Below are 26,417 nucleotides of genomic sequence, written 5' to 3' on the forward strand. Positions count from 1 at the left end.
ATGTTGTAATACATGCATTTAGACAGTAATCTCACAAGTTAGTCTGTTTGTCAATATTATACAAAAAAAAACGGCTTGAATCTGAGGCTGCATGACTTTTGTTTTAGTAGAAACGATCGAGCACCTTATCACATCGATCTAATCAGGAATTCTAAAAGTGTCTGTACAAAAGAAGCATAAAAGATAAAACGTTAAAACTTTGTAAACGCCAGAAAATTACATAGTATCGGTTTCCTCCTTCTCTTTAACCTGCATCATGTCGTCATCCTTCTTGTCAGTGTCCACATATTTGTAGTATCGGCACATGACGGCGAAGAGGATAGCGAAAGCACCAATCAAGCCAGCAAACAAGAAAAACTCCGACGCCTGACAAAAAGTACGGTGATGAACAGACATATTCAAATATAACTGAAAAGTTTGTTATCTACCTGATCAGTGATGAGCTTGGCTCCACTGATAATCAGCACAATGACGTTACCAAACGCCACGGTCATCAACCAACCAGCTTGCAGCACGGACTTCATACTTGCTGGAGACTGCAAAGCAATGACCAATTAAAACAAGTATGTTCCGTGACCTTTGTAGAACCGAACCATTTCAAAGCGGTAACCGTTACTGAACATTGTCGCGTATCTTACCTGAGAATAGGCAAAAGACAGCCCACTGACGGAGAACAAGACTTCACCAACGGTCATGACAAAGTACTGCGGTAGCTGCAAGAAGATGGACAGAGTGCTGGATGCGACAATGGTGTGCACGGTCCAGGGCACTTCGTTCGCGGCCAGGGTCTTATCATCGCGCAGTACGATGGTATAGACGGCTCCGTTGGCCAGTTCCATGATGTAGTTCAGCTTGCGGGTACCTTTGGGATCACTCTGGTCTGGGTACCACACTTCATATCTGCATCACACAACACAAAACATTTGTAACAATGTGACACTAGAAAAAGCAGGTGTGCGCAGTTAGCCGAAATTTGCGATCCAACCGGTAAACAGTCAACAAAAACACTACAGTTTAATCAAACAAGTTGTATAATTAGTTGCTGGCGAATACTCACTTGCCCTGATCCAGTTCCTGGGACACATTGACCAGTGGTGTCTGGTACGGACCAAACATTCCACTGCCGCGATTAAAATTCAACTCGTATCTGTGACCTTTTTTCCCGATGGCCACATCGTTATTGATGAGGATGACATGGCCGCCGCCCGACGGCGTGTTAAAAGCAAAAGGTAGCACAAACTGTGCGAAGACTCGACCTTCTTTTGGCTTAACCTTTTCGTCAATAACCAACTGCAAAAAATACAAACCATTGCGTTACACTTCTTGAACAGGACATTAAATAACATAGAAAAACCCACATGCTGGAATGAGAAGGTCTTGTCGTGTTGGCCAATGAGAACGGAGTGGACTCTGGTCTCGTTCAAGTTTAACGTGAAAGGGACGGGATGGTTGAACGTGATGCCGTTGCACGTCGTATTGGGTGACACCTGGATAGTGAATGCGTATGGCGCCATGGTCGTATTGGGTGGTAGCTTTATTTCAGGCCCCACTGCCTCTTTCGTACTGGCAAATGCGAATCCCTGTAAGAAAATTATGATGAAATCATTAAAATCAGCATAACTTCGCTTTAAATCTTTTGCTGCATGCTGAAACTTACTCCTCGTGCAGGTATGACCATATCAGTCATGTTCCCACCGGTAAAGTTACCGTTGACGATGAGCCCGCAGTCAAGAGTATTGTACATTTGCAGTTCAGCACGGTTGACTGGGACAAGCGTTGGTAAAGTTTTCTGCAATATCATAATACGTTTAATTTCAGTGGACAAAATTATAATCTTGAAATTGGCTACATGCTGTTTAAGGTCACGATACACGGCATTACGGATAACGTTAGCACAGGAATAGATATGCATGGCTTTATAAACGATGTATGACATATTTCGAAAAATCTGTGCAATTTGTGACAATGTCGATTTTACTAATCTTAATTTTTTGTTTACAGTTAATACAAAGGTTTGATAAATAATTAACTGAAAATGGAATTGTTTCTTACGTAAATTATGTGTATTAGGTACTGTACGTAGTAAAAAATGATCTATTTAGCTTACGTCTAGTTCCATCTGTACGACACCGGCAATAACGAATGCCACACCGGCTAACACCATGCCACCGGTCATACGGGCCAGAGCTTTGAAAGGAACATTGTACTTGTCCAAGATGCGGAAAACGCAGCCTTCGAAAATGGGGATGAGGATCAGAATCATAACCGGGTTGAAAATCTGCACTTGATCCGGTTTCCAGTAGAAGTTGTCTGTCACACGGCCGTCCATCTTGGTAGCTTGCAGCGTCCATCGAGAGCCCTAAAGAGAAAAAAATGTGTTTTCCGTTGCTAAAAGTAGTACTCGTATAATAATTTTCGACGGTGCAGTACATGTTTATAACTTTAAATTACGTTCAAACTTACTTGCTGGTCAAATAAAGCCCAAAACATGGGAAGTGGCAAGAACATTTTCAGTACCGGCAACAGCTGCTTGACATCCTTAATGAAATCGCGCTAAAAACGGACACATGTGTTACAAATACGGTATTAATCTCATGAAGAAGAAGGTTTTGTCTGGTTATGATGCTGCTTTCTGGTTGTGCAAGCAAGTGCTAACTTTTTACAGTTTCACCGTTTAATAGCCAATAAATGTTTGTAAATAGATTTCACTGTAAACAGGAGTAAATTATTTCGATCACCATAAGTGTTTTGAAGTGCAGACTGTACAGATAAATATGGCAAAACCTCGCCATCAAGCTTCTTACATATTAACTAACTGGTCTGCTTTACTTACCTCGTATTTGTCTTCGGCATGGTCCAACCAGTGCTTTTTGGAAGGGCCGCGACCTCCTCGACTACGGAACTTTTTCATTCCGGCGTGCTGAAAATGTGGGTTCATAAAGTAATCAACAATATTTGTAACGTCTCACAGTTATCTTGGATTATTCATAAATACACCTTAATTACATAGTGCACTCACAAAGCAGACGGCGAACACTTTGGCGATGATGTTGACCTTTGATGGCACATTACGATAGAATGGGCGTCCGGCAGCAAAAGCGACTGTGAACAGAATGGTTTAATATTAATTATTATATTAAATTGTTTATTTTCTCCCACTGTAGATGTAGGATGTAGATGTTAAACTTTGAATATTTTTGTTTTTGTTTTCTTACGCAGTGCAACAACCATCAGTGCCGCTGGGAGACCAAAAGCCTACAAAAATGCTAAATTTTAACACCTGCCCGACTAAAACAGCAAACTATGAATACAATTTCAGTGTCCGTACAATTATGCATGAATATATTTGTTACAAACAAAAACCAAAAGATTACCAATGGATAGCAGCCTTCCTTGTCAAAGCAGCTGACATCCGCTGTAAAGAAACATTGACGGTAAATACTTGATAATTGTCAAGTATATATTATGTTTGGTCGTACAGCGTAAAATTGGAGTCAAAAACGTAGAAATCAGACTTCCGGCATTGATACAGAAGTAGAATACCGAGAAGAACATTTCACGTTGTTTTTCCTGCAAAACAACACGTTTTAAAAAAAAACCATTCGAACAAATAAATAACTAGAACATTTAGAGAGTGTATAAAAGCTTCAAGATCACGTAAAAATAATTATTTGCGGCTATTATGTAATAATAAAATTGCTAAAACATATTGCCATATACACAGCAATCTTCTCATTCGCAGTGGAAAATCTGTGGTTGTCAGTGAATTAGAATGGCGAAAACCCTTTAACAGAGCAAAGCAAAAGAAATGATGCTTCAACAGTACAATGATTATGATCCCCGACATGTTCGAATTTTGGCCTTCAACTAACGTTTAGCTAACGTTTTTTTACAAGTTGTTTTACTCGGGGCCCCGGAACCATCATCACAACTCAAACTAAAAACGTGCTTTAATAATATTTCTTTTATTTATATAAACTGATTTATTAATGGACGTAATAAAGGTCATATGCAAAAATGAGCACAGGTAAAAGTCGTAAAACTACATACCAAATTACGATACTACAAGAGTTGATATTACAGAAAGTTTAAAATATGTTTAGAAAGCTCCTCTAGTTTTTCGTACTTGGCCTGGTTTGAACTGGTCACCACCGTAGGCCGGTACGACCGGTTTGATGCCACCAGTACCGAGGCCAATCAAGATCAACCCAGCGGCTGTTCCAGCCCTAAAAAACACAGTATTAAACATTTCCTCTTCTACGCGCATTTTACAACGGAAAATTAATACATTAGGTCGAGATTTACTGGCGGTACCGATGCCAATGTCAGGAGTACCAATCCAGCCACGTAGACCAAGGACAGCGAAAATATGGTGCTGTAAAAATCATGACCCTATTAATTTAGCAGATATCATTGATTTCTTAAAAAAATGAATTTACTTGAATTTTCCCAAAAATCCATCGGCCAACATAGCACCAAACACCGGAGTAAAGTAACATAAAACGGAGAATAAATGGTAGATCAGCGTTGATGTGTCTTCGCTCCATAACATAATATCAACGAAGTAAATCGTTAACACCGCTGCAAAGTAAAAACCTTTTACTTACTGTTCATTACACATCTAAAAAAAAATGATAACATCTCGAGTGTCTCGAGATAATCGCAAAAATATGGCCAAACACCATTAAATGGCATATATAGATGCTGTGTATGAAAAGGTCACCCAAAGGCAGCGCACTCACCTTTCATGCCATAGTAGGAGAACCGTTCGCAAAATTCATTTCCCAGAATAAAGATGATATACCAGGGATAAGGATGCTTTTCGGGAACGACCGCGGCTGTCTCCACATCACCCAGCTTGCCCGATGGGCTGATCTTCATATGCTGGTCTGCAAGATGATCATAGTGAGTCGTGATATCAGTGGTGGCGGCATTCTGTACCGAGGTCCCTGCCTGATCTTCAATCGTAACCGAAGACATAGCCAACTAGCTTTTTTTGGGCTTATATGTAAGAAGGTTGTTGTGGTTGAAATAGGACATATTGTATCAACATTGAGAAAAAGGAACAAGGAAAAAGTCCAGCAGATTGACCCCTATGCGTCCCCTTCGCCTCAGCCGGGCTGAGGGCGTAGGGTGGACGTTACATTTGTCATCCGATAAATTCGGTCATTTTGTTTATGTTTTCGTAGGATAGGATGCACAGATCATGCAGCAGAATCGCTCCTGATATTGCTATGGTGCAAATATACTCCTAATAATATACTACACAACCAATATAAAAATTTAATAATTAGTATGATTGTACTTATTGCACTCATCTACAGTAACATGGTACGGCTTACTACATGTACAGCTGATTACGCAAACAACACAAATTAGTTACTGTAAAAGTAACAATAATAATTCTTTCTGTTCCAGTTGGAACAAAACTAATTGTGAAGTCTGGAATAATGTTACAAACTACTTGCTTGTATAGAAGTACAGTTTGTAGCATTTGAAATTCCAGACTTTATATCAGCTAGAATATTGCATTACATAGCGCTACTGTATAATATTACTAACGATAAATTGTAATATAATGATATTTTATTAATTTTGGTGTTCTACACTTCGTACAAAATATTATAATATTAATTTTACGAGTTATCACAAACAGCTAAAAGTAGGGGATTACAAATTTTACTTGATAATTAAATTTAGATTAAAATACCATTATGAGCAGACTATACGAGTATAGCAGCTGTTATCGTATTTAAACACGGCTTAATTGCTGTGAAATCAATACGTGCTACGTGCACTACGTATGCCCTCATGACAGGCACTAAAAAATCGTAAATAAATTAAACAGTAAGCATCAAGCAACATACATACATACACATACATTTACTGTAAACCCACATACATTAACTGTATTACTTTGAACCAATAATATTCTAGCAGCATGTACCTTACGGTTACTTTAGATTCATAGTTACTCTAATTATTTGCAATATTGATAGAATATTTCTCTCCAATATAAAAGTTGCAGGCAAAAGGTAAAAGGTAATCAGGTAAAAGTAACATCATCATTAATTTTCCATTATAGCCAATTTACGGTATTTACCTAATGCTAAAGCCGCTTTCTCTCCTGCCGGATGTGAATCCACCTGCATATCTTTTTTCTCTTTCGACATTTTCCGGTCCGTGCGTATACCGTTTAGGTGGCAACACTGATGAAATTAAATAATTAACGGTACAGCTGCCTACAGATTTTCTGCGGTGTACACCTTCAGATTGAGTGCTGGTGCAGGATAGCACTGACTGAAATGAATAGCTGATTAATTGCAATAAATGTGACAACAATAACAGGTTGCGTTATTATGCAGCGGTTGATAAGGATAGCTTATCATTTTCTTTTGGCTTTATCCGGGTTATCGGATACGCGTACAAACGGAAATGCTCTCAGTTATTCTTTACGACTATCAGGGCCTTTAGCCGAGAATCACATTTTCTTCGAGGGCAGATAAAACGAGGCAAAATTGATAGCGAAATTAGTTAATTGTATACGTAATTTTATCGTAAAGTGTATCAATCACGTTAAACAGCTTTATTTGTCAGTGGGTTCAGGTTGGTTATCCGCGCACTAAAAAGTTTCTGAGACCGTATAAAAATAAGAATAGTTGATTCTGTCGCCCTATATCTGGAAGTGCGTTGTGTTTACATGTTTAACTGAAAACTGCAAAATATCCGTTCAAAAAATTAATATATCTATATACTTATCGTTAGTTATCTATATAGTACAGTGTATCTGGTACTCACTTGTCAGAAGTACGAGCTTAAATTCAGATAATATATATACTTAACGATTTAAATACGTTCAGTATTCGGGCAACCATAAAACAAATTGAATCATTGAATGTTATTACTCGTTAATAATATTATGTTCCACAATTATAGAATCCCCTATAAACAATAATCACCTTTTACGAATGACCTGCCCCTATAAACTATAAACAGCAGCAAGATATACGGCTGTACGGGTCTGTCCCCGGTTTCGTACAGGAAGTCTGGTACAGGAAGTTTTCCTTTAACCACGACATTAATTATTACTAGTATTATAAAAGTCTGGACACTCTAAACATGTCTGACTTTCGAGGCCATTGCCAATATTCCACATCCCACGTAAAAGTCTTTTTCCTTTGTTTTTGATGGTCCAGTTAGGACCTAGAAGCTGTACTGTATGTTTAACCTGTCATAGGAGGTTGCGATTTTCCAGGCGGAAGCGGCAAGTTAAGTACGTACATACGGCCGAAGGCCGACAGCCTTTAATTTTTTGGGCCACCCCGCCCGGGTACATTGCTACAAATACATTTTGGAGGTGAGATATTGCACAGATTAATTTCGTCGCAGTATAAGATACTGAAACAGTTATCCATGATTTCTGGTCTCCCCGTTAATTTAGCAGACCGCATTGCTTTTGAGCTTCTCGAATTTATTTTTCAGCACTTTCTCAAACAAGCAAGTTTTGGTGAATTCATAAAAGCGACAACGGCGGCAATGTGTAGTAGACAGCAGAGATTGAATTCTTTATCCTGTAGCGAAGGCCGAATACCGGCAAACTGTATACGGCAGAACCATTCACCCATGTTTGCCCAATCGTGAATCGGATGTACTCTCTCGTACGCCGCAATAGCACTCGTAAACCGTAAGTCATGTAACGTAAAATGTGCTAGCATATTTCCCCACCCGTTTTGAAAATGGATTATTCCTGTTACGTAATATTTAAACGGGTCCATCCCAACGTAGCGTACGTACGTAAGTGACGTATCAAGTAGTGCACCCATTGAAACAGTTGACTGGAACAGACATCCGCTATTGCAATCTTTCTGCCTTTATCTATCCCAACAGGAATACACACCCACAGCTGAGCGCTTTATCCAGGAATCTTTGCCATTTGATCGGCGTATTGCATTCAGTTCCGACATAGCAGTTGCGAAAACCGGCTATTCCAAACTGTATTTTAGCGTTTCGTGCTTACACACATTGTTTGCATTTTTTCTCCATTGCCTGCACGTTGTCGTCGTGATCCTTGCTTTGAACGCGCCAAGTTCTAATAGCTGCCAGCGAAATTCGCCGTTTGACGCACAGTACTACAGCAGCGCAACGGTGGAGAGACGCTGCTGCTCTTCATCGAGCAAGCAGTAGTGGTGTATGGACGCCGCCGACATTAATCGGGGATTGTGTGGCTTTGTGTGTAATAATCGTTTGCGGTGGAGAGAGAGATATTCATCCGTTTTTGGCTGCTGAGCGGTTTTGATTGGCAGCCATGTCAGACGAAGCGCTGAAGCAGCCGTCTGATCGCCATCATCATCATCATCACCGCCATGCAAACAACAACAACAGCAGCAGCACCAGTACCAAGGAGCAGCGCAACGGCGATCAGGGTGGAGGGGGCGATGCGGGCCAGGCGCTGGGACGGCGCGGGGCCTTCCGACAGAAGAACGTCCATGTGGTGCGCGGGCATAAGTTCATTGCCAGATTCTTCAAGCAGCCCACGTTCTGCAGTCATTGCAAGGATTTTATTTGGTGAGTTGGAAAAATGATTATGACAATTCGGAGCACTGAAGGAGGGGAAAAATTCTGAACTGCTTTTAAATAATTTGGCATTTTGAATTATTAATTTAAATGATACCCGAGTTCCAAAAACGAAACGCCAGTAGATTGCAATTTGCAACCCAGCTGCGGACTGCAATTGGCTCATATAAGTACAGTAAAGTCCCTAGTCCTATGCTGGGTTATGTCGCATATTTCGATTTTTTGCTTTTCGGATCTTGCTATTTAATTTTTGCAGTTATATTGTTAGTTATTGAAATAATTTTTTATTATATTTCGTTTGTGCTTTGGAGATTGTTTTAAGATTTTAAGGGGTAATAACGTCTATCGGCCTAGGCCGATAGACGTAATTTTGGGGCTAGGCCTAGCCCCAAAATTATGTGAAATTGGACATTTAGTAATAAATAGTTAACCATAACTCCACCAGCACATAATGGCGCGCTTGACGCTACTTAATTGTGGAAATTTACAGCAGTTCTTGGTTGGGAGTTTCAACGTGGCTTGCGGCTACGCTCGTAAAATTGCCCTGAGTAAACATTCCGGTGCCGTCGAAAGAGATAAACCTCGTTGAGTTTATGTATTGTAGTACGAGTACATGTGGTATTAATGTATGACGATAAAGGGTGTTCGTTTTCTGCACAACTCAGCATTTTCCGGAGAAAAGGAAAATATATAATAATAAAATGCAGTTTACGTGTGAGTTAATGACCGTCCTGACGTCAGGACAAGGTGTTTGGTGATCAGATCGATAAAACGATTTTCCGCAGTTTGTAATTATAGGTTTTGGATTACAGCGGGTGTAGAGGAAGAGATCAGAGTTGACGGATAGGATTTTAATTGCTAGGTGTATTTCACTCGGAAATTGAAACAGGAGCAGAGCCCACAATTTAAGTGATAATTTTGTTTTCAAAATTTTTGCGGATTTTTTTGTTTAAAAGTAACGGGCTGATTGGAAATTAATTCAAAATATGAAAGATTCAAAATTTATTTTGACAATAAAATTATGCACTGACAATCGGGTAATGCACATGGGACATTATCTTAAAAAAATAGACATTGTTTTGCTGTTGTTAAGGTGGTAAACGTTTTCTTGTTTTTTGTTATCGGTGCCCTATGCGTACCTTTTTATCCGCATTAATTTGGCACCTGTTTGAGTTCTTGTTGCAAAAAATAGCTGGAAACCAGAAAAATGTCCGCTTTTTATGTGTGTTTTTACGATGGCATTGCGGTATCATGAGAAATCGACAGCGAGCGGCTTGCTGTAAGCGTTTGTCGTTGTTGAATTAATTGAAAGAGCTGGAGGCTACGCTCGTTAATAATACAAATCACGCAACAGCGCGAGCTGTCCTGTTTTGACAATGCTTTCCAGCGCTTTATCCCCTCCTTCATCGGGCTCCACATGGAAGCACACAAACTCGCTGCCGACATGTTTGATCGTATTAACAACATTTTCTTTGCAGGGGTTTCGGCAAACAAGGCTTCCAGTGTCAAGGTAATAATGGCGCGCAGTATGCAATTAAATGACCACTTTTATTTCTCCAATCGGTTGCTAGCATTAAATTCTATCGCCAGTTTTTATGCATTATGTAATCTTTCGCATAGAACATTTACAGTTAGACAGCATTTACGTTTTGCTCTTTGTCTTTGAGATGAACAACATTGGCATCTTGGTAATTAATTTTATGGAAATTTACGGAAAGCAATTTATTTCTTTTCAAATGATCATAAAAATTCGTTAGTAGCTAGCTAATTTTTAAACGAGGAAATGAATTTGCTTTATGCCCCCGTTTTGTTTTTATGATATTGAAAATTTGATAGTTTTTAATAATTTAGTAATTTTATGTGCTTATATTACGAGCTGCACATGTGGTCAGCGGCCACAATTTTTAAAAAAAGTGATTCAGAATTTTTATTGGTATGTTATATAGGAACGCTTTTATGTAGATTTTTATAGCTGTATTTATCCCAGTGCATTATTTCGGCGGGCTGGAAGAATCGTTTACTTTTCTTGCGTAATAGAGTTACGTTCAGGGAGTTAAATGAAGTGAGAAAAAAGCCCTCGAGTGGCACACGTCATTCGTCGCACACATGCGCACAAAATGTATGAACGTAAGCTACGAGTGCTTGTTTTTCTTCAGGCATTCTATGGAGAATCATCCGCATTGCTCCATAGATTCAAGCTCATATTTTACGTTACACTGAAGAATTTTATGGAATTGTTTAGGTGTCCCGCATACAGATACATGTCTAATGCGTTATTGTATTTTTGCGTTTCTGAATTTCAATCGATGAATAGGAATGTAATAAGTGGTACGTGCATGACTGCCGATTGGAAACGTAATATCTGGGCCGGCTGAATAATCGCTTTTAACCCGTTGCAGTCCCGTTGGCTAATTGGTAGATAGGAAAGCCGCTTTGCGCATGAAGGCCTGCATACAATGCGCCGAGATCTGGGATATCCGCTTATCCGAATCAGTTGACACCCGAAGATGATGAATCAGCAGTTTTTTGCAATAAAAAACTGCATTTTTTGCGCAGTTTTCCTTGTTGTTAAGTTTGAGATTTGCATTTCATAAATCCTTGACCAGCGTAGGATGTTCCTTCTGGTTAGGTCTTCGTACATTTCGCATTTTCAAACGAAAGAAAGATTATTGCTTGTTTTCAAGCTAAATTTTTGTTTTGAAGAAAATTGTACATGGTTCAGTACCAACTTAATGCAATTTGCGGCTGTGCTTGTTATGTACAGATATACTTATTTAATCAAATTTAGTTTTGGCTTTATGTATTGTTAATTAATTTTTCTGCTGCTGTGGCTGCATCTGTTTGTGTAAAGCATTAGAGCCGCTTAATGCGCACCTTTAAGTGAGACAGGAAAAATGATAATGTAATATTTGGCGCTAAAATGTCAAGAGAAATTACGGGCCGTAGCGCACATATCTCCCAGGAGACCGAAAGCGGGAATTTGCAAAATAGAAAGTCCAGCTCGTCCTTTTTGATGAGCCAGCAGCATCGATTTGCTGTCGAGCAGCGGAGGCCAAGCTGTTGTTGATTATCAGCGTACACAGACATTCCCGCGTCACAGTAGCCATAATGACCATTGTAGACATTAATCAAATTTCCACGGCGCTTTCTTGTGTTGGGTGGCAGCTTTTTTACGCTTACGTTCACCAGATATATTGGTATCATTGCCTGATATGAAGCAGCCATTTGACTCGTGGAGGAGACAATTAATGACGCAATAAATGTATACATGCTCGGCATGTCAGACGTTTTTGCCCTTTCCGGGCGCGTATAACGAAGCGGTGTGTGCGATGAATGATGGGCGCATTATAACAAACACTCTGATGACTAAATAGGTTTTATTGATTTTTTTCGTTGCTCTGTCCCGAAAGAGATCCAGAGCGAAAAATATGGAAATTCTCCTTAACCTCGTGAAATATCAGTTGAACTTTGCCTGAATAGTTGGGTTTTTTCTATCTGGTTTTGACGGGACATTTGCGACAGTCAAGAGAAAAAGCAATTATTTATAGATTTTTTTTCGAACGTCTGACGTCGTCGGAAGCATTCCGTTTTGCTAATCAAGTTTTGAAATTAACACTAATAATAAACAAACGTGGTTTAATCGCAGATCTAACTATTTTATAAATATGCAAGATTAATGGTCAGTCGACCGGCGTATAGTGGTACTTGGAAGAAAATAAATTCCGATCAGCACCGCGCCCTGCTATTCTTAGCTGAGGACTATGGAGTCAGCTTTGTGATGTATTTTTTATAGCATGGTCCTGTCATAAATGTGGATTTTTATGGCGGTCTTTTTTGAAAATTGGCATTTAGATCATTTCAGCTGACGCATAGCTTGGTCAGAGCGACGCCAGAAAATTAAGCGAAAACTTTGAAAATACGATATTATGGATTGTATGAACTAAACCTGAAAACATGTTTTCCGGTTTTTACAAAGCTGTTTCTTCCTTACTAAAACGATTGTGCTGTTTGTCTCATGTATTTGTTTATTTATTATGTGTATTGTTTTGTTTTGCTTTTATATTACGGTTCCCATATGGTTAAACCGTGAAAGCAAATTTTCGATTTAATTCTGCTGATGTAATTGATTACGAAAACATGTATTTTTCTGATAATAATACGAATATCACTTGTACGAATGTTGCAGTAACCGTAACATTGCACACAGTACATGTACGTTTCTAATATTTATGCAAAAAACAAAAATCGAAAAAATGTTAAACTGACCGTTGATTGACGATATCTGCGAATAAATGTCGGATTTTTTAAGCGACCGTTATCCACACGCCGGTATTCCGTTAAGTATTGTTGTGGAATGACAATGCCGATGTTTCGTGCATATCGCACCATATTGACTGGATAATAATGTATTTGGATATTATTTGGATACCTTTACTGAATGTAAATATTGTGTAGATTTGTAATTTTGTATATATAAGAATATGAAATTGGGATTTTTATGTGCTGGTAATACTATAAATGCTAACGATCGTGACTTGCGGAAGTCAAGTACAGTACAATCTATTTCTGATATTTTGTTGCAGTGTGCAGTTTCGTCGTACATAAACGCTGCCATGAATTCGTTACATTTGTGTGCCCTGGCGCTGACAAGGGACCGGATAGCGATGTAAGTTGACATATGTGCCTGGGAACATTTAATCCTTCTTTTTCATTTTTCTCATATTGGAAAACCTCGGAAAGAAGGCTATCAAAATGGCATTCAAGTGGGCTCTGCTGAGCATGCAGTGTACACACCATCCTTGTTGAGAAATGCTCAGACTAATTATCTAAATCAAACATGACAGCTGAATCCTCTTCAGCCGCATTGGCTAATGTTTTTTTCTAAGGTTCTTCCTTGCAGTGCGTTTGTCTGGCGCTAATTGAGGAGCATTGACTTCCGGTTGAGGAGGAGGTCACGTTTTTCGAAACAATTTTTTGTAGTTGTTTTGGAGCCCTGTCGTTTTTTTTGAAATGAAACGTTCTATCTGACTTGTGAGTCGCAGTTTCTTGCCTTCCATATAGTAATGATAATGACTCGATAGGTAAAACAACTGAAGCATAAACTAACGTTTGTCAGTTTGCTCTGGCCGTCTGTGAGTTATTCTCAAGTTTTATGAAGTTGAGTTTGTTTTAAATTTTATAGATTAACCCTGTTCAGGTCGGCCCGGCCCTGTTCAGGTTGTTCATGGCTTTGTTTTGTTTTTGGTTTACGCAGGAAATGAGTGTTTTTGGAAATGAGAGTTCAATTACGAAGGTTAATTTCCGGCAGATCTACTTCTTCGATTTGCTTCTTACGTTTCTAGATTCACAATATGTCGCCAGCATCAGCTTTAGAGCGACCAACAGTACTACCGGTGACTTCCCGGAAAAACTCAAAATTACAGAAACCGGCGAGGATGGTTTTAGCAAAAGAACCGCGGGTCCCATTGCGTGCCAGTGGGCTTGATGTGAGGTGCGCGGGCGGAACGGGTACAAGGGAGAGTCTAAGTAGCCAGTGTTAGACAAATAATTACAATAGTCTTTCCTGTATGGGAGATTAAAGCCCAGGGATAGCCCGATCAATGGGGGTTATTGTGCGTGGATCTCGTACTCCACTTAATTAAATTATGCCCCGATCCCTGTGCCGGAATAAAGTGCGCAGGCCAAGTGGCGGACGAGGCCGGGCCGCGATAATCTCTCCCGGGACACCGTCCCCCTTCACTCCCCGAATGCGATATTCAACACTTTAATTATCAATGCCACAGCCCATGGATGCCATCGATAGCTCAGACATGTTTCGCCGCTGCCAAGCGTCATTTTTCACTGACATGTCCAAGTTAGGATGGAGAGAGAATATTTTACGGGAATGTTTTGCAAATCGGGTCAAGTTGGGTAAATGAAACCCTGTAGAAATCGTTTGCGATGCTGTGAATTTCCCGTGAAATGTCAGTTTTTCAGAAATCACATTCTAGCATTAAATTTAAGCTTTTGAAAATTCTGGAATGGCGATAAGCAGAATTTAAAATGACGAAAACTTTTCGTAAGAAACAGTACTTTAACTATGCCCTTTTTTATCGTCTCTTGAGTAGTTGTTCGTGTACGTTTATGAAATAAGTTTATGAAGTAAGGGATTTTCTGAAATCGGTGCACATCATACATCCATATTGCAAATAAAAGATAGATCTATCTTTTACCTTTTACAGTAAGGGTATTTTTCCTAAACTACGTTTTGCTAGTGGTGGAGAACTGAAGTTGCGATTTCCGGTTTTTTTCGAGAGGAAACAAGCGGCCACTAGAGCCCTCATCCGGGTATACCTTTCAGTATCCAGTTGGGACAACAGATCGGTCGCCGCAGATAATCAATAGGCGGGCAGATTATCGAGTCATCCCCATTGTGTGCACAGGGTAAACCAGGTTCCAGCTGTTTGAGCGGACCGCTTTTGTGCAGCTATATGCATGTGTGTGTTTGTCGCGTGTATTCCCGGTGACAGGTGACTGGATGGATACATGTATCCCCATAGTCAGCCGAATAAAGCATTCATTCACGGGGGCCAACAGTGGTATCTGTTTGCTCACAGCTATGCCTGATTGTGTTTGGTTTTGGTAAATTAGAAAGATTATAGCTACTGTAGCAGCAAACATTGTCGAAGGGGAGAGACTGATAGGACTGGGAATGTGGCCAGCTGTTACGCGTGACGCTCTGTGCAAATGTTCCTCTTTTACTTTTGCCGACGAGGATTACAGTCCGAGGGTTCGATCGATATTGCCGTTAGTTGAGCGCACTGTGGGGATACAATTGCCGAAAGAAATGACCCTGATGGCTCATTTTGATTGCTAAATTACAAAATAAAAAAGGCAAATAAAGTCTTTATATTTGCGAAAACAAAATGTTGAAGGACAAACCGTGGTAGCTGTTTGCGTTATTCATGTTTTGTTGTGATTGACTAAATCTGCGCTATTTAGAAAAATGCTGTAAGATACTTTAATAAAAATAAGAAAAGATTTGAGCTTCGTAATGTATTTTAATTTTCAACTGCGAAATGGTAATGATTTGTGTGCGCCTTATGTTGACATTTCGGTCATCATGCTGATTATAAGGGTAACGGGTTAAGCAGTTAGACTAATTTGCTAAACAATTTGATTGGTCTTGAAATTCTACGAAAACCTTTGATAAAATTGGATAAACGCTTTCTTGGTACTTGTATGTCTGTTGTTTGTGCGTCTGTGGTAAGAAAGGTGGTTTTCGTTGTTGTAAATTATGGTGATTTAGGAAATTGACCACGTTAGATGGATGATGATTTGCAGCCTTTTGCATGCAAAGAGGTAATTTTGGTTTTTATTTGACTTTGCAGTATCCTCGAGCCAAGCACAAATTCCGCATACATTCGTATTCCAGTCCCACATTCTGTGATCATTGCGGATCGCTGCTTTATGGACTCATTCATCAAGGGATGAAATGTGAAGGTAAATAATTTAAATTTTTAAGTAGTGCATCTGCGTTTGCACTTTTATTGATTTGGATGGCTGTTAAAACGGTGTCCATAATTTCTTCAGTGTCAATAGCATTTCTAAGATAACCGAGCCAGCAACTAAATTTAACCTAGACAAGACAAAAGCTGCACTTAAAGTGTTTGTATTTTTAAAATTAACAATTACATATACGAGTATGGCAACAGTTAGACATAATCGTAGTTAATGACAATCTGAAAGGACTGTATTATATAAATCCATATTTAAGTTATTTCGTAGCTGGAGGAGTTGCTTCTTCTGTAGGATTTTTTCATAACTTGCTTCATGCGAGGTTCACTTTGATGGCAGCCCGTATCAATGAACTGTAACGACAATCGTCAACAACAGGCATTGTCGGTCACGCACAGTGCTTTCTTGAGAGCCCAACCATCCCGACCGGCTTTTCTTTTATACCGGCACCAAATGTTCCTTGTTGAACATTAAGCCTGATAAAAGGGTTTCGTTGAAAATGTCGGTTCATGACTTCTTTCCGGGCGAAGTCTGTGGAAGTGGAGAGAGTGTCGGAAGAATGTTTTTCCATCGATACTTGTGTGTCTTCGCGGCGAGAAGGGTGATTTATCGCTTTGACACATGCTCAACGTAAGCTTGCGTGTCCAGTTACAGGAGCGCTACTTGTGGGACTATTTCTGCCATATGTGTCGACAATGTTCTTGACGGGAGAGTTTTCATGTGTGATAAATTGGCCCTTTTTCTTTCTTGTATGGAAAACCATCGCCCAAAACATCGATTTTTTCGAGAAAAAATTTTTGTGTCACTAAAATTAGCAAAAAGCACAAATCTTTACGAACATTACTTAATCGCATGGTAGTGCAAGACTTTTCTTTAGACCAACTAGAACTATACGAACAAAAAATTGCAATTCAGAATTTAAAATATTTCTCTATTATGCATTAATTTTCTGTTCTTTATGGCTTACCTTCTTTAACCAGTAGTGAACACATATTACAAGTTTAAAAAAGTTTAAATACTATTTAAAATTCTATGTGATTATTGCAGTTTACTCACTTTACTGTAATTTTTTACAAGGCCTATAAATGGGCATTTCATGATTTTTATTTTTTACCAAAATGAAAGTCCGAGCAGTGTATTTTATTTCCTGTCCCAGTTTTCGCGCAATTCGTAATTGGAGCGGCGGAGAGTGATGTGGCCAACTTGTCGTTTGATATTGAACCTGGTTTGGCTTGCGATTTTCCCGTTGAATGACTGACTGACGGGCAGTGTATGTATGTCTGGATAAAAATAGTAGTTTGTGAAGCGGTATCGCAAAGACAAGAATTCTCACGATGTTGTTAGGCTTGGAATTTCCAATTGACGATCCTATCCCATAGTCTGCGTCTCTAACACAGAGTAGCAACTGCTTCCGGCATTTGTGCTTGTAATTTTAATTAACTCAACACCCTTTCGCTCAAATGCAGACTATTTTGTAACAGCTGAATCTAGTTAATTTCAACACTTGATGGGTCGCATGCGACGCGCGGTGAAGATTTCGTAGTGCGGTGAAAAAAATGAAATGCACTTTAGTAGGACAACGATTAACATTTCTCTTCTGTGAGAGACAGTCGCTCGCTCTTTTTCCTGTAGCTGTCTAACGATTGTGGGCAGTGAATGTGACTAATTTAAATCGTCGGTTAGAAAGAAACTGCGATATCCCAGAAGGTAGCCAAAAGGAATGTAATTCAGAACATTGTTTTAAAAAATTTTTAAATACGTAATGCGAAACAAAATCGTTAAGAATTAACCTTGGTCACTGGCTTGTGTGGGCGTTTGAACTATGTATGGTCCGTACTCAAAAATGACGTATGCTTACAAACACTTTTTTTTGAAGTTTTTGGATTATCATGGTTAAATATCGGGTATGTAACAATGAACAACAAGATAATTTAATACTACACTAGGAAATAATAATTTACATGTTATACAATCAAGAGATATTATGTGGAATTGATGCTGATTATGTGTGTTTGTTGCATATGATCCCGTAGCGTGCGATATGAATGTTCACAAGAAATGTATCCAGCACGTGCCTGAGTTGTGCGGATGTGATTACACGGAGCGGCGGGGCCGGATTCGACTAACAATTTCCTATGAGGAAAACGGAACTATGACGGTTGTCGGTAAGCCTATGTAATGCCCAGTCTAACACAGGAAATCCTGCATTCCGCTCAGGGAACACCGTGTATATGGCGCTACTGTCCGAATTGTTCACGCTCAAATTGTTCTCAATGGAAATCAACACACTCATTGTGTAATATGTTTTTGTGACGGTTCTGTCGGTACATAACAGCTGTTGGTACATACCAAAAACGAATCGTTTTAAGGGTATTTTTTATTACAGAAATTGTTACACTCATTAAATATCATGTAATTGTAAAGGTTTTCTCGTATACTGTTGCTGACTTGCCACGCTTTTTGTATTTACAATGAATTGTTCGTTGAAACAGCTTGGGAATTTTTTATTCGAGTTTTAAAATAACATTTTCTAAAATTAAATCGATTTTTAACTCATAGAAGATGAATGTTGGTTTCAGTATGTAATGTGACGTTATCACTATTACTCAAAACGGCGGTTCAGTGTTTAGTACAGCAATGTGGTAGCACAAAGGCTCTGAACCACTGCACTCCATGAATAGGTAGGTTTTAAGAGCTACCGTAGTTAGCCAAAGCTTGTCGTTGATTTTTCTTGCAGAAATTTCTTTTAATACAAATTTTATTGCTGTTCCATTAATATTAATCAGTGGAATTAATCGCACTTTCTGTATATAGTCTTCCGTCATAACAACAAAAAAACCAATGTAGACCCGCCGGAATGGGCGATTATCCGGCTGACTGCACCACAACCGCACCAACCCGCTCATTTGGTCAGGCACATAGAGTTTCCGGGCCGCAGAGAACCTGCCAACTACTGCATTTCTCCTAATGCATTTTTTACAGATCATTGGTTTGTAATTACGTTCTCCGTCTTTCGGCCGTTCCCACCCGAGTGCATTTCTCTTTTAACTCTCTCCCACAAAATAATACATAAACCCCACCAGCAAATCGCGACGTATACATTCTCACAGCCACCTTAATGGCCGCGCCGGCCAACCTATATTTAAACCCGAATGGAATTTAATGCATCCACCACCACCACGCCATATACGTGCGCACGGTGCACTCCCTAATCACGCTCCGGCTGCGCCGTAAAGTGCTCCATTCTCAATGATGGGAGGGTGGCTGAGCATTTAGGCATTAGGATTACAAATTCCAAATTTGCATTTTGGCCCCAACACTCTGTAAGCATCGATTTGTGCGTAATGGACCATTGCCGTTTTACTCTGTCAGGACTCCGGAGAAGAGAAAAAACCAGGCACAACAACGAGAAAGGGTTAATTTCATGGTGGGACCTTTTTTGGTGATTGTTGTTGGGGCTGGGAAAAGTGGTTGATTTAGTTAGTGGTTTTAAAAAATTTCCTAGAATGTTTTTCAAGTCGGAGGAGGCAATTTAAAGCAGTTAATTTCGTTGTACTCTGTAGTACTAATATCGGTTTTCGGTGTCTATGCAGCAAGCACAGCTTAACGATCACAGGATGACCCTTACACTGCAGAATTCTATACAAAAAATTTCAGTGCAAATTTTACGGTTTTAATTTATTTGTCGAACAGTAAGGGAAATAATGTAATTTTAAAAAAAAGGAACTGTACTGCATTGAGAAAAAAGTTTTGTATGTACTAAGAAGAGTGTATGCGGAAAAAATGTCCTGCTAGTTCTTAACATACCATTTGGCAGACGACGCCGTATTTGTTGACAAAAGTCTACATGACATTAAGACTGGATTGTTTGCAGTGCATGAAGCGCGAAATCTTATCCCGATGGATCCCAACGGAGGTAAACAGCTGTGGCCACTGCTTGCGTTGAGTGGGGTCACAAAGTGCCTGTAGCGGAATTGTGTATTTTTTGATTAACTAGGCATTCATTACGGATAGCGTTTCTGTTTTGCGCGCTTGCTCTCTCTCTCTCTTCCTCTTTGATATGCAGTCGTCTCTTTTTCCCCTTGCAGCCTCCGATCCCTACGTCAAACTCAAACTGCAACCAGATCCGGATGGCAAAACCAAGCAGAAAACCAAAACCGTCAAAGTCAATCTTAATCCGCACTGGGAAGAAAAATTTACATTGTATGCATGATTAAGCCTTAAATCATCCTAATAAATGGAGGCTTTCGGATTTTTTTAAACATCCATTAACCCTGGGAATATATTTTTTGTTGCTAGAGTTTTTTAAATTTCCTTCGCAAAATGATACAGCTTTATAATTTTCGCATTAGGATTCTCTTAACAATTGTGCATAAGAAATTTTCAGTCTTTTCTTTGTAAAATAATACATCATGATTTGGTCCAAGAATGTTTAGGCGAATTTGACTTGCAGTAACGGCTGCAAATGCCAGTTTCACTGTATCCTAAGTGTAAGTGATAAGCGTTTTTATCGGGAAATAGATAATATCAAAATGTAATAAGATTAAATTGTTTTCTGTTATATTCTTACTTAAATTTCTAGAAATCATTGCAGAATTTTGGTGCACTGGATTAGGGATGACACTTCAGGTTAATCGATAAAAAATGTATTTCCTTTGTACAGTCATCTGCATCCGGAAGACAAAGATCGGCGTTTGTCGGTGGAAGTGTGGGATTGGGATCGGACGTCGCGTAATGATTTCATGGGCGCCTTATCTTTCGGCATTTCAGAAATAATGAAGGTCGGTGTGGATGGATGGTTCAAGTTATTAAGTCAGGAAGAAGGCTCCTATTACAACATCCCCTGTCCACCGGAAGACGACGGTCTCGGCATTGAAGAGCTCAGGAAAAAGCTCCAGGTACGGCTTTATTCATAATACATTCTTAGGTTACCAAATGACAATAGGAAAAAATTTTATTTTTTCAAACTCTGTTATTTGTTATACTCGTGCATTCTTAGATATCCAGATGCCATTAGGAAAAATTCTATTCCTTTACACTAGTCCTGCAGTTTCTGTAGGTATTAAAGGCTCTGCTAACTCAGGTGGTACGAACTCCACAATTTAATCAGCCCATGCACTACTGTGCTCTCGGTGTTGTAACTGTGCAGTATGGTTGCTCGTTATGCATTTCGACCAGTACATTTTAACTACGAAAGCTTGCGCTTGTGGTGTTATGAAAAACTTTAGATTATGAACGACGAAATAGCATTTCTAATATAAAATTCAATTAAATCTTGCGTTAAGTACACTTGCGTAATCTTGTGTTAAGTTATCTTGCGTTTGGTGCATTATCAAATTGTTTGTTTTTACGGCGGAAAATCGTTCCTTGTTAATACAGTATACGATAGTTTGCACTTTGCAGGTTCATATCTAACTTGTAAATTGAGGAGATTAATGTTAATACATATTCTGTTGTGCCTTATAAATGTAAGGGTCGATTTCATGTGCCGGTGTGATTGACAGAAAGTGAAAGCCATTGAGCGAACCCGATCAGTGCCAGATGGTGTGGAGGATGTGCCGCACAATGTGGGCAACAAGGATATCATCCGGGCCAGCGATTTCAATTTCCTCATGGTCCTCGGCAAGGGCAGCTTCGGCAAGGTTATGCTGGCCGAGCGCAAAGGCACCGACGAGCTGTACGCCATTAAGATCCTCAAGAAGGACGTCATCATACAGGACGATGATGTGGATTGCACCATGGTGGAGAAACGGGTCCTGGCCTTACCCAAGAAGCCGCCCTTCCTCGTACAACTCCATTCCTGTTTCCAGACCATGGTGGGTGTGGGGTACATAGCCGCTAAGTGATTACAGTTTTTATGTAGAACAGTGCTTATACTTATTGTTATTATCATGTGATCGTTGTTTTTCAAATTGGTTTGGGGGCACAAGCAAACGTAATTCATTGACGAAAAAATGGAAATGGAGAAGTCTGAAAATTTAATTTTCTTATTATCGCTGACGTTCAAATGAGTTAAATATCTTCGAAATGATGCAACTTCCATGCCACTGTATAGAAGTGATCAAGTATGTGCACACTGCACACTGTACTACGATTGGAATACAACTAGTATTTCCTCGTTTACTGGAGTAGATTATCTATTTATTTCCTGATTTGAAAGTGCTAGACTTTAAATAAATGAGTTTGTTTCAACAGGACCGGCTGTATTTTGTGATGGAATACGTCAACGGTGGCGATCTTATGTATCAAATTCAGCAAGTTGGTCGTTTCAAGGAGCCGGTAGCCGCGTAAGTACATAGTATTTGTATAATTATGAGCTCTAGTATGTTGATGTTTTTTTTAAACGTTTTCCTACAATGTTTGATTCTGGAAATATTCAGAATCACTCGTTAAATGCACTCCTCAACAAATTCTTCTAAAGGGTATTTTAAATGGTAATTTATTATTGGTGTTATTATCCAATGATTTCCATGCATGTTCAACATATAGAACAAAAAAATTAAGTAACTGCAGGATGCTTTCGTTTTTCTTTAGTGATAAATCACTGATAATGCATCTATCGTGTGAGTTATGCTAAGATAATTTCTTAAAAGGTCCTTTGCATACTATATGCTCACAGACATCGTTCTTAAAGTAAGCAAAATAGTTGCGGAGCAGTTGCCAATTTGCGTCAGTTTGGATATTCTGTAAAATTTCGGAAGTGACGATAGTTATCAAATTGACATTTAAAAGTTATTGTTATGTAAATCCGGTGGACGCGGACCGGCGGGCTCCATAATTCACGTTGAATTAGCATATTGATAGAGCTGGCTCCGTCTGCCCTGAAGCGTAAAGCTTCCCTGCACATGTACATATCTGTACATCCTACTAGTAACGAAATCCAGTATTCCTTCTTTCTTCCCTGACAGATTTTATGCCGCGGAAATTGCTGTGGGATTATTCTATCTGCACAAAAAAGGCATAATATACCGGTATGTAATGTATCGGGGTGATAAATAATTTGCCGACATTCCGGCGGGAATACGGGCGCGGAATAATTGAATAATCTTCATGGTGGAATTATTTAGTGATCTGAAATTGGACAACGTCATGCTGGATGCGGAGGGCCATATTAAGATTGCCGATTTCGGTATGTGCAAGGAGGGAATGCATGGACATGAAAAATTAACCAAGACTTTCTGCGGCACACCTGATTACATTGCTCCCGAGGTAGGAAAGCGGAGAGAAATTTGTGCACTGCAGCGGAGAGAAATTTGTGCATTTATTAGTGATGCGTGACCAATGTAAATGTCGGGAAATTTACGAAAAATTCGGCCTTGTTAGATTATTCTGTACCAGCCATATGGAAAATCGGTCGATTGGTGGGCGTTTGGCGTGTTGCTGTACGAAATGCTGGCGGGCCAGGTATAAAAATACAATTATTTTGTTATTTCCCACCTGGGTGTGTTCAGTGCGGCGGACTAACGAAATGAAAATATTAATTAGGAATAGAATATTATATTACCTTTCCTGGTGAAAGGTTACATGACTTGCAGGAAGGCATGAGTGCTTCGCCCGAATTGTTTACAATAATATCTTGATTTCTTGTAGCCGCCTTTCGATGGCGAAGACGAGGAGGAGTTATTTGCCTCGATTACAGAGCACCCGGTGTCTTATCCGAAATGCATGTCCAAGGAAGCGATTTCATTATGCAAAGGGGTATGGTAGAGTAGTTGTTACCAAAAGTACGAAGGACATGTTTGTTACTCGCAGTAAGAACATCAAAATACACGTCCATTTTAAGCTACAGTACTGAGGAGTTTATTATATTTTTTTATTTATTTTTATCGAGAGCGTTTGAGATTTATTTTGGTTTAAAATTCTTTGTTTTCTTATTTTCCGAAGTAAAATGGAAAATCCTTTCTTCCATAATTTCTTTTTGTTCCGTAGCTTTTGATGAAGCAGCCCGATAAGCGATTGGGATGTAATGTGCAGACCGGTGAACGAGATATACGTGAGCATGCTTTCTTCCGGCGATTGGACTGGGAGAGAATTGAAAACCGCGAAGTCCAGCCGCCCTTCAAACCCCGTATTGTAAGTGTACTGTATTCGGTTGAACAACGCAAAAATTCCGTTTTCTTTAGTCAGTAAAATCTACTTCAGTCTTTTTATACGAACACTACTGTTTAAAGTTGATACCGCAGTTTAAGTGTTTATTATTTAATGACCGCTGCTAAATTAGGGAATCTACGCAGTTATGTAAAATTTTTCAATCGTTATCGTTTTACGATTTTGTAAATAATTATAGTAACGCCTGAAAATGTTTAAGTTTCTGTTCTATCGTTGTTGCACGCTTCGCTTTTGATGTTCTAAGAGTTGTAATTGTCGCACGAAAGCATGCTTATTCGAATATTTGTATTATCTGGAGAAAAATTTGCTGTCGGTTTTGTGTGGAATGAGATATGTACTTCTCCGTAATTTCAAAAGAATGAGAAAATTAGTATGTCCTCGATTATTTTTGTATTTTGAATGTGTTCGATACTTCTGTTATGTTAACGCCATGTTTTTCTCTTCTTTTCCGTTCTCCGTTCCGTCTTTCTTTCCGTCCTGCGCGTCCATTTTCATCTTTATTTCACACGCGTTCGCCGTGTTTGCATCTGCACCAAAATGTTCATATCCACGAAAACTGTTGCATCCGCCAATTCCTTTATGTTATCGTTTTTGTGTGGCCCGAATTGTGCAGAATAATCCGCGCATGGCTGAGAACTTCGACACAATCTTCCGCAAAGCCCCTATGGATCTGACAATCTGCGATACCACCATCTTGGCTGCTTACGTCGGATCTGGCTTTAAGGATTTCACATACATGAATCCTTATTTTGGGCATGAAGCTTCTATAGATTCTGTCCCCAGCTCATATTGAACGATACATGTAGGTTGCCAGCTCCCGGCACGTTGTCTGAGGATTGATTACCCGTAATTTTCCGTAATAATATTTCCGTTATTGTAAAGCTGAATAGTATTGTAATGCATTGGAATATTTGAGTTAAGTTGCTTAAAGGGCTGATAATGACGAAACCAAATAAAGAGATTAATAATATTCGCCGTTATTAACCCCTTTTAGATAAAATGTGTAACTTTGTATAACTTTTTTAAAGTGTATTTATTGGCAGCAAAATCTGGTGGTATAGTGCGAATGAGAACACGCAAAAAATTTCGGCAATAATTAGTCCTAATATTTTTTTTCTGTTGTATCCAGTTTAGCATTGAGTTCCTTATCTTTATACGACTTGCTCGGATCTTCACATATGAACATCTGAGCCGTTACTTTACGATTGCTGTCTATTTTTTAAAGAACACAGTAGTGTTAGAATAGGTATTTCTGTACAACTTTTGCGATTTCATGCATAAAAGCCACAGATATGTGCTACCAAATTTGGTGAATTTTTTTAGGATGAATTCACCAAATTTTTTTAGGAATTTTTTTAGGGTGAATTTTTTTAGGATGAATAGATATTCATCGATATATCGTATTGTTTTTTGCAAGTTTAATTTTTCGTTGTTGATAAAATGAAAATCTCTTTACTACCGTAGAAAAATCGTTTGGATGTGAGCAATTTCGATAAAGAGTTTACAAATGATCCGCCGGAATTGACGCCCATGACGAAAGAGCAGCGCTTCTTCATGATGAACCTGGATCAGACTGAATTCCAGGGCTTTTCCTTCCTCAATCCCGAATACATCCAACACATTTAACAGGCAAACCCACATATTGCACTTTGTGGGTTAATGCAGAAAACGCACGGGATGCGGACAGCAACGGTCCACTTTGGCAGCACTGCGTACCAAAGACGCCTCCCCTCCCAGCTACGCCGGTCTAATCTTTCCCCACAAACACATGCATTCCCGATACAAATCACAAAATTCTGCCTGGTGCTTTTTCCCCACGACGGTTTTCAAGAGTTAGGTTTTTAACAGTATCTAGAATTTTATTCGATTTTATTTTGTTTTACTTTTCGTTTGTTTGGCCTTCGGTCGGTCGGTGTACGTTTTTTTGGTCTAAAAATTTTACGAAATGTTTCCACAATTGGTTTTTCTGTGCCCTGGCGGTGGGAAAATGTTTCTGTACCCGGTTGATGGTGTCTTTCAAGGATAAAAATTCACAAAAGTTCAAAGTAGCGGGTTCTAAATTATGATTTAAATAGCTTTTCTGGTTTTGTCGCGTGTGACCTTGTTTGGTCCAGGTGTTTGTAAGCGTGTTTAGCCAGTGTTTTGTGGAGGTTGTAATGGATTTTTAAGTAAATTTGTACCAAATGGAGTTGCGGCTCTCGTGGAATTACAGAGTTACTGATAATAGACTTTTTACA

The 26,417-nt window shown here is 39.3% G+C and overlaps 2 protein-coding genes across 3 annotated transcripts; one reads left to right on the top strand and one right to left on the bottom strand.

The window, feature by feature from the left end:
- Positions 1 to 80: 80 nt before the first annotated feature.
- Positions 81 to 6,313, bottom strand: LOC129587427 (solute carrier family 15 member 1-like). Its single transcript, XM_055481166.1, has 18 exons — positions 6,104 to 6,313; positions 4,743 to 4,889; positions 4,440 to 4,581; positions 4,289 to 4,375; positions 4,127 to 4,226; positions 3,480 to 3,570; positions 3,375 to 3,415; positions 3,216 to 3,255; positions 3,020 to 3,102; positions 2,834 to 2,920; positions 2,464 to 2,553; positions 2,108 to 2,359; positions 1,658 to 1,789; positions 1,359 to 1,580; positions 1,058 to 1,290; positions 639 to 900; positions 429 to 536; positions 81 to 366 (listed from the first exon to the last, which is right to left on the bottom strand). Exons 1-18 carry the CDS (start codon positions 6,171 to 6,173, stop codon positions 217 to 219), a joined length of 2,337 nt encoding a protein of 778 aa, XP_055337141.1. The 5' UTR covers positions 6,174 to 6,313; the 3' UTR covers positions 81 to 216.
- A 1,543-nt stretch (positions 6,314 to 7,856) lies between these two features.
- LOC129587549 (calcium-dependent protein kinase C-like) lies at positions 7,857 to 26,362 on the top strand. Of its 2 annotated transcripts, none has more exons than XM_055481345.1 (16): positions 7,857 to 8,565; positions 10,053 to 10,084; positions 13,158 to 13,240; positions 15,945 to 16,056; positions 18,105 to 18,236; positions 19,946 to 19,987; positions 20,160 to 20,274; positions 20,735 to 20,969; positions 21,576 to 21,887; positions 22,267 to 22,358; positions 22,980 to 23,042; positions 23,139 to 23,280; positions 23,395 to 23,475; positions 23,662 to 23,769; positions 24,001 to 24,144; positions 25,645 to 26,362. In XM_055481345.1, the coding sequence occupies exons 1-16, from the start codon at positions 8,306 to 8,308 to the stop codon at positions 25,804 to 25,806; spliced, it is 2,115 nt and encodes a 704-aa protein (XP_055337320.1). In that variant the 5' UTR covers positions 7,857 to 8,305; the 3' UTR covers positions 25,807 to 26,362. The 2 variants fall into 2 exon arrangements, with proteins under 2 accessions (XP_055337320.1, XP_055337319.1); XM_055481344.1 differs by lacking the exon at positions 25,645 to 26,362 and adding an exon at positions 24,794 to 24,982 and having other exon boundaries at positions 7,858 to 8,565.
- The last annotated feature ends 55 nt before the right edge of the window (positions 26,363 to 26,417 follow it).

This window comes from Paramacrobiotus metropolitanus, unplaced genomic scaffold (genome assembly GCF_019649055.1).
Source record: "Paramacrobiotus metropolitanus isolate TYO unplaced genomic scaffold, Prichtersi_v1.0 Parri_scaffold0000025, whole genome shotgun sequence".
Lineage (NCBI taxonomy): Eukaryota > Metazoa > Tardigrada > Eutardigrada > Parachela > Macrobiotidae > Paramacrobiotus > Paramacrobiotus metropolitanus.

What these genes read in the sequence shown, in the direction of transcription:
- LOC129587427 (XM_055481166.1), bottom strand. Translation starts at nt 6,173, where the DNA reads ATGTCGAAAGAGAAAAAAGATATGCAGGTGGATTCACATCCGGCAGGA. An exon ending in ACCAGTTCAAACCAGGCCAA is followed by an intron (nt 3,571 to 4,126) that starts GTACGAAAAACT and finishes GTTGTTTTGCAG; the next exon opens with GAAAAACAACGTGAAATGTT. An exon ending in ACTGATGGTTGTTGCACTGC is followed by an intron (nt 3,103 to 3,215) that starts GTAAGAAAACAA and finishes TTCTGTTCACAG; the next exon opens with TCGCTTTTGCTGCCGGACGC.
- LOC129587549 (XM_055481344.1), top strand. Translation starts at nt 8,306, where the DNA reads ATGTCAGACGAAGCGCTGAAGCAGCCGTCTGATCGCCATCATCATCAT. An exon ending in CGGAACTATGACGGTTGTCG is followed by an intron (nt 18,237 to 19,945) that starts GTAAGCCTATGT and finishes GATTGTTTGCAG; the next exon opens with TGCATGAAGCGCGAAATCTT. An exon ending in CGCCCTTCAAACCCCGTATT is followed by an intron (nt 24,145 to 24,793) that starts GTAAGTGTACTG and finishes CGAATTGTGCAG; the next exon opens with AATAATCCGCGCATGGCTGA.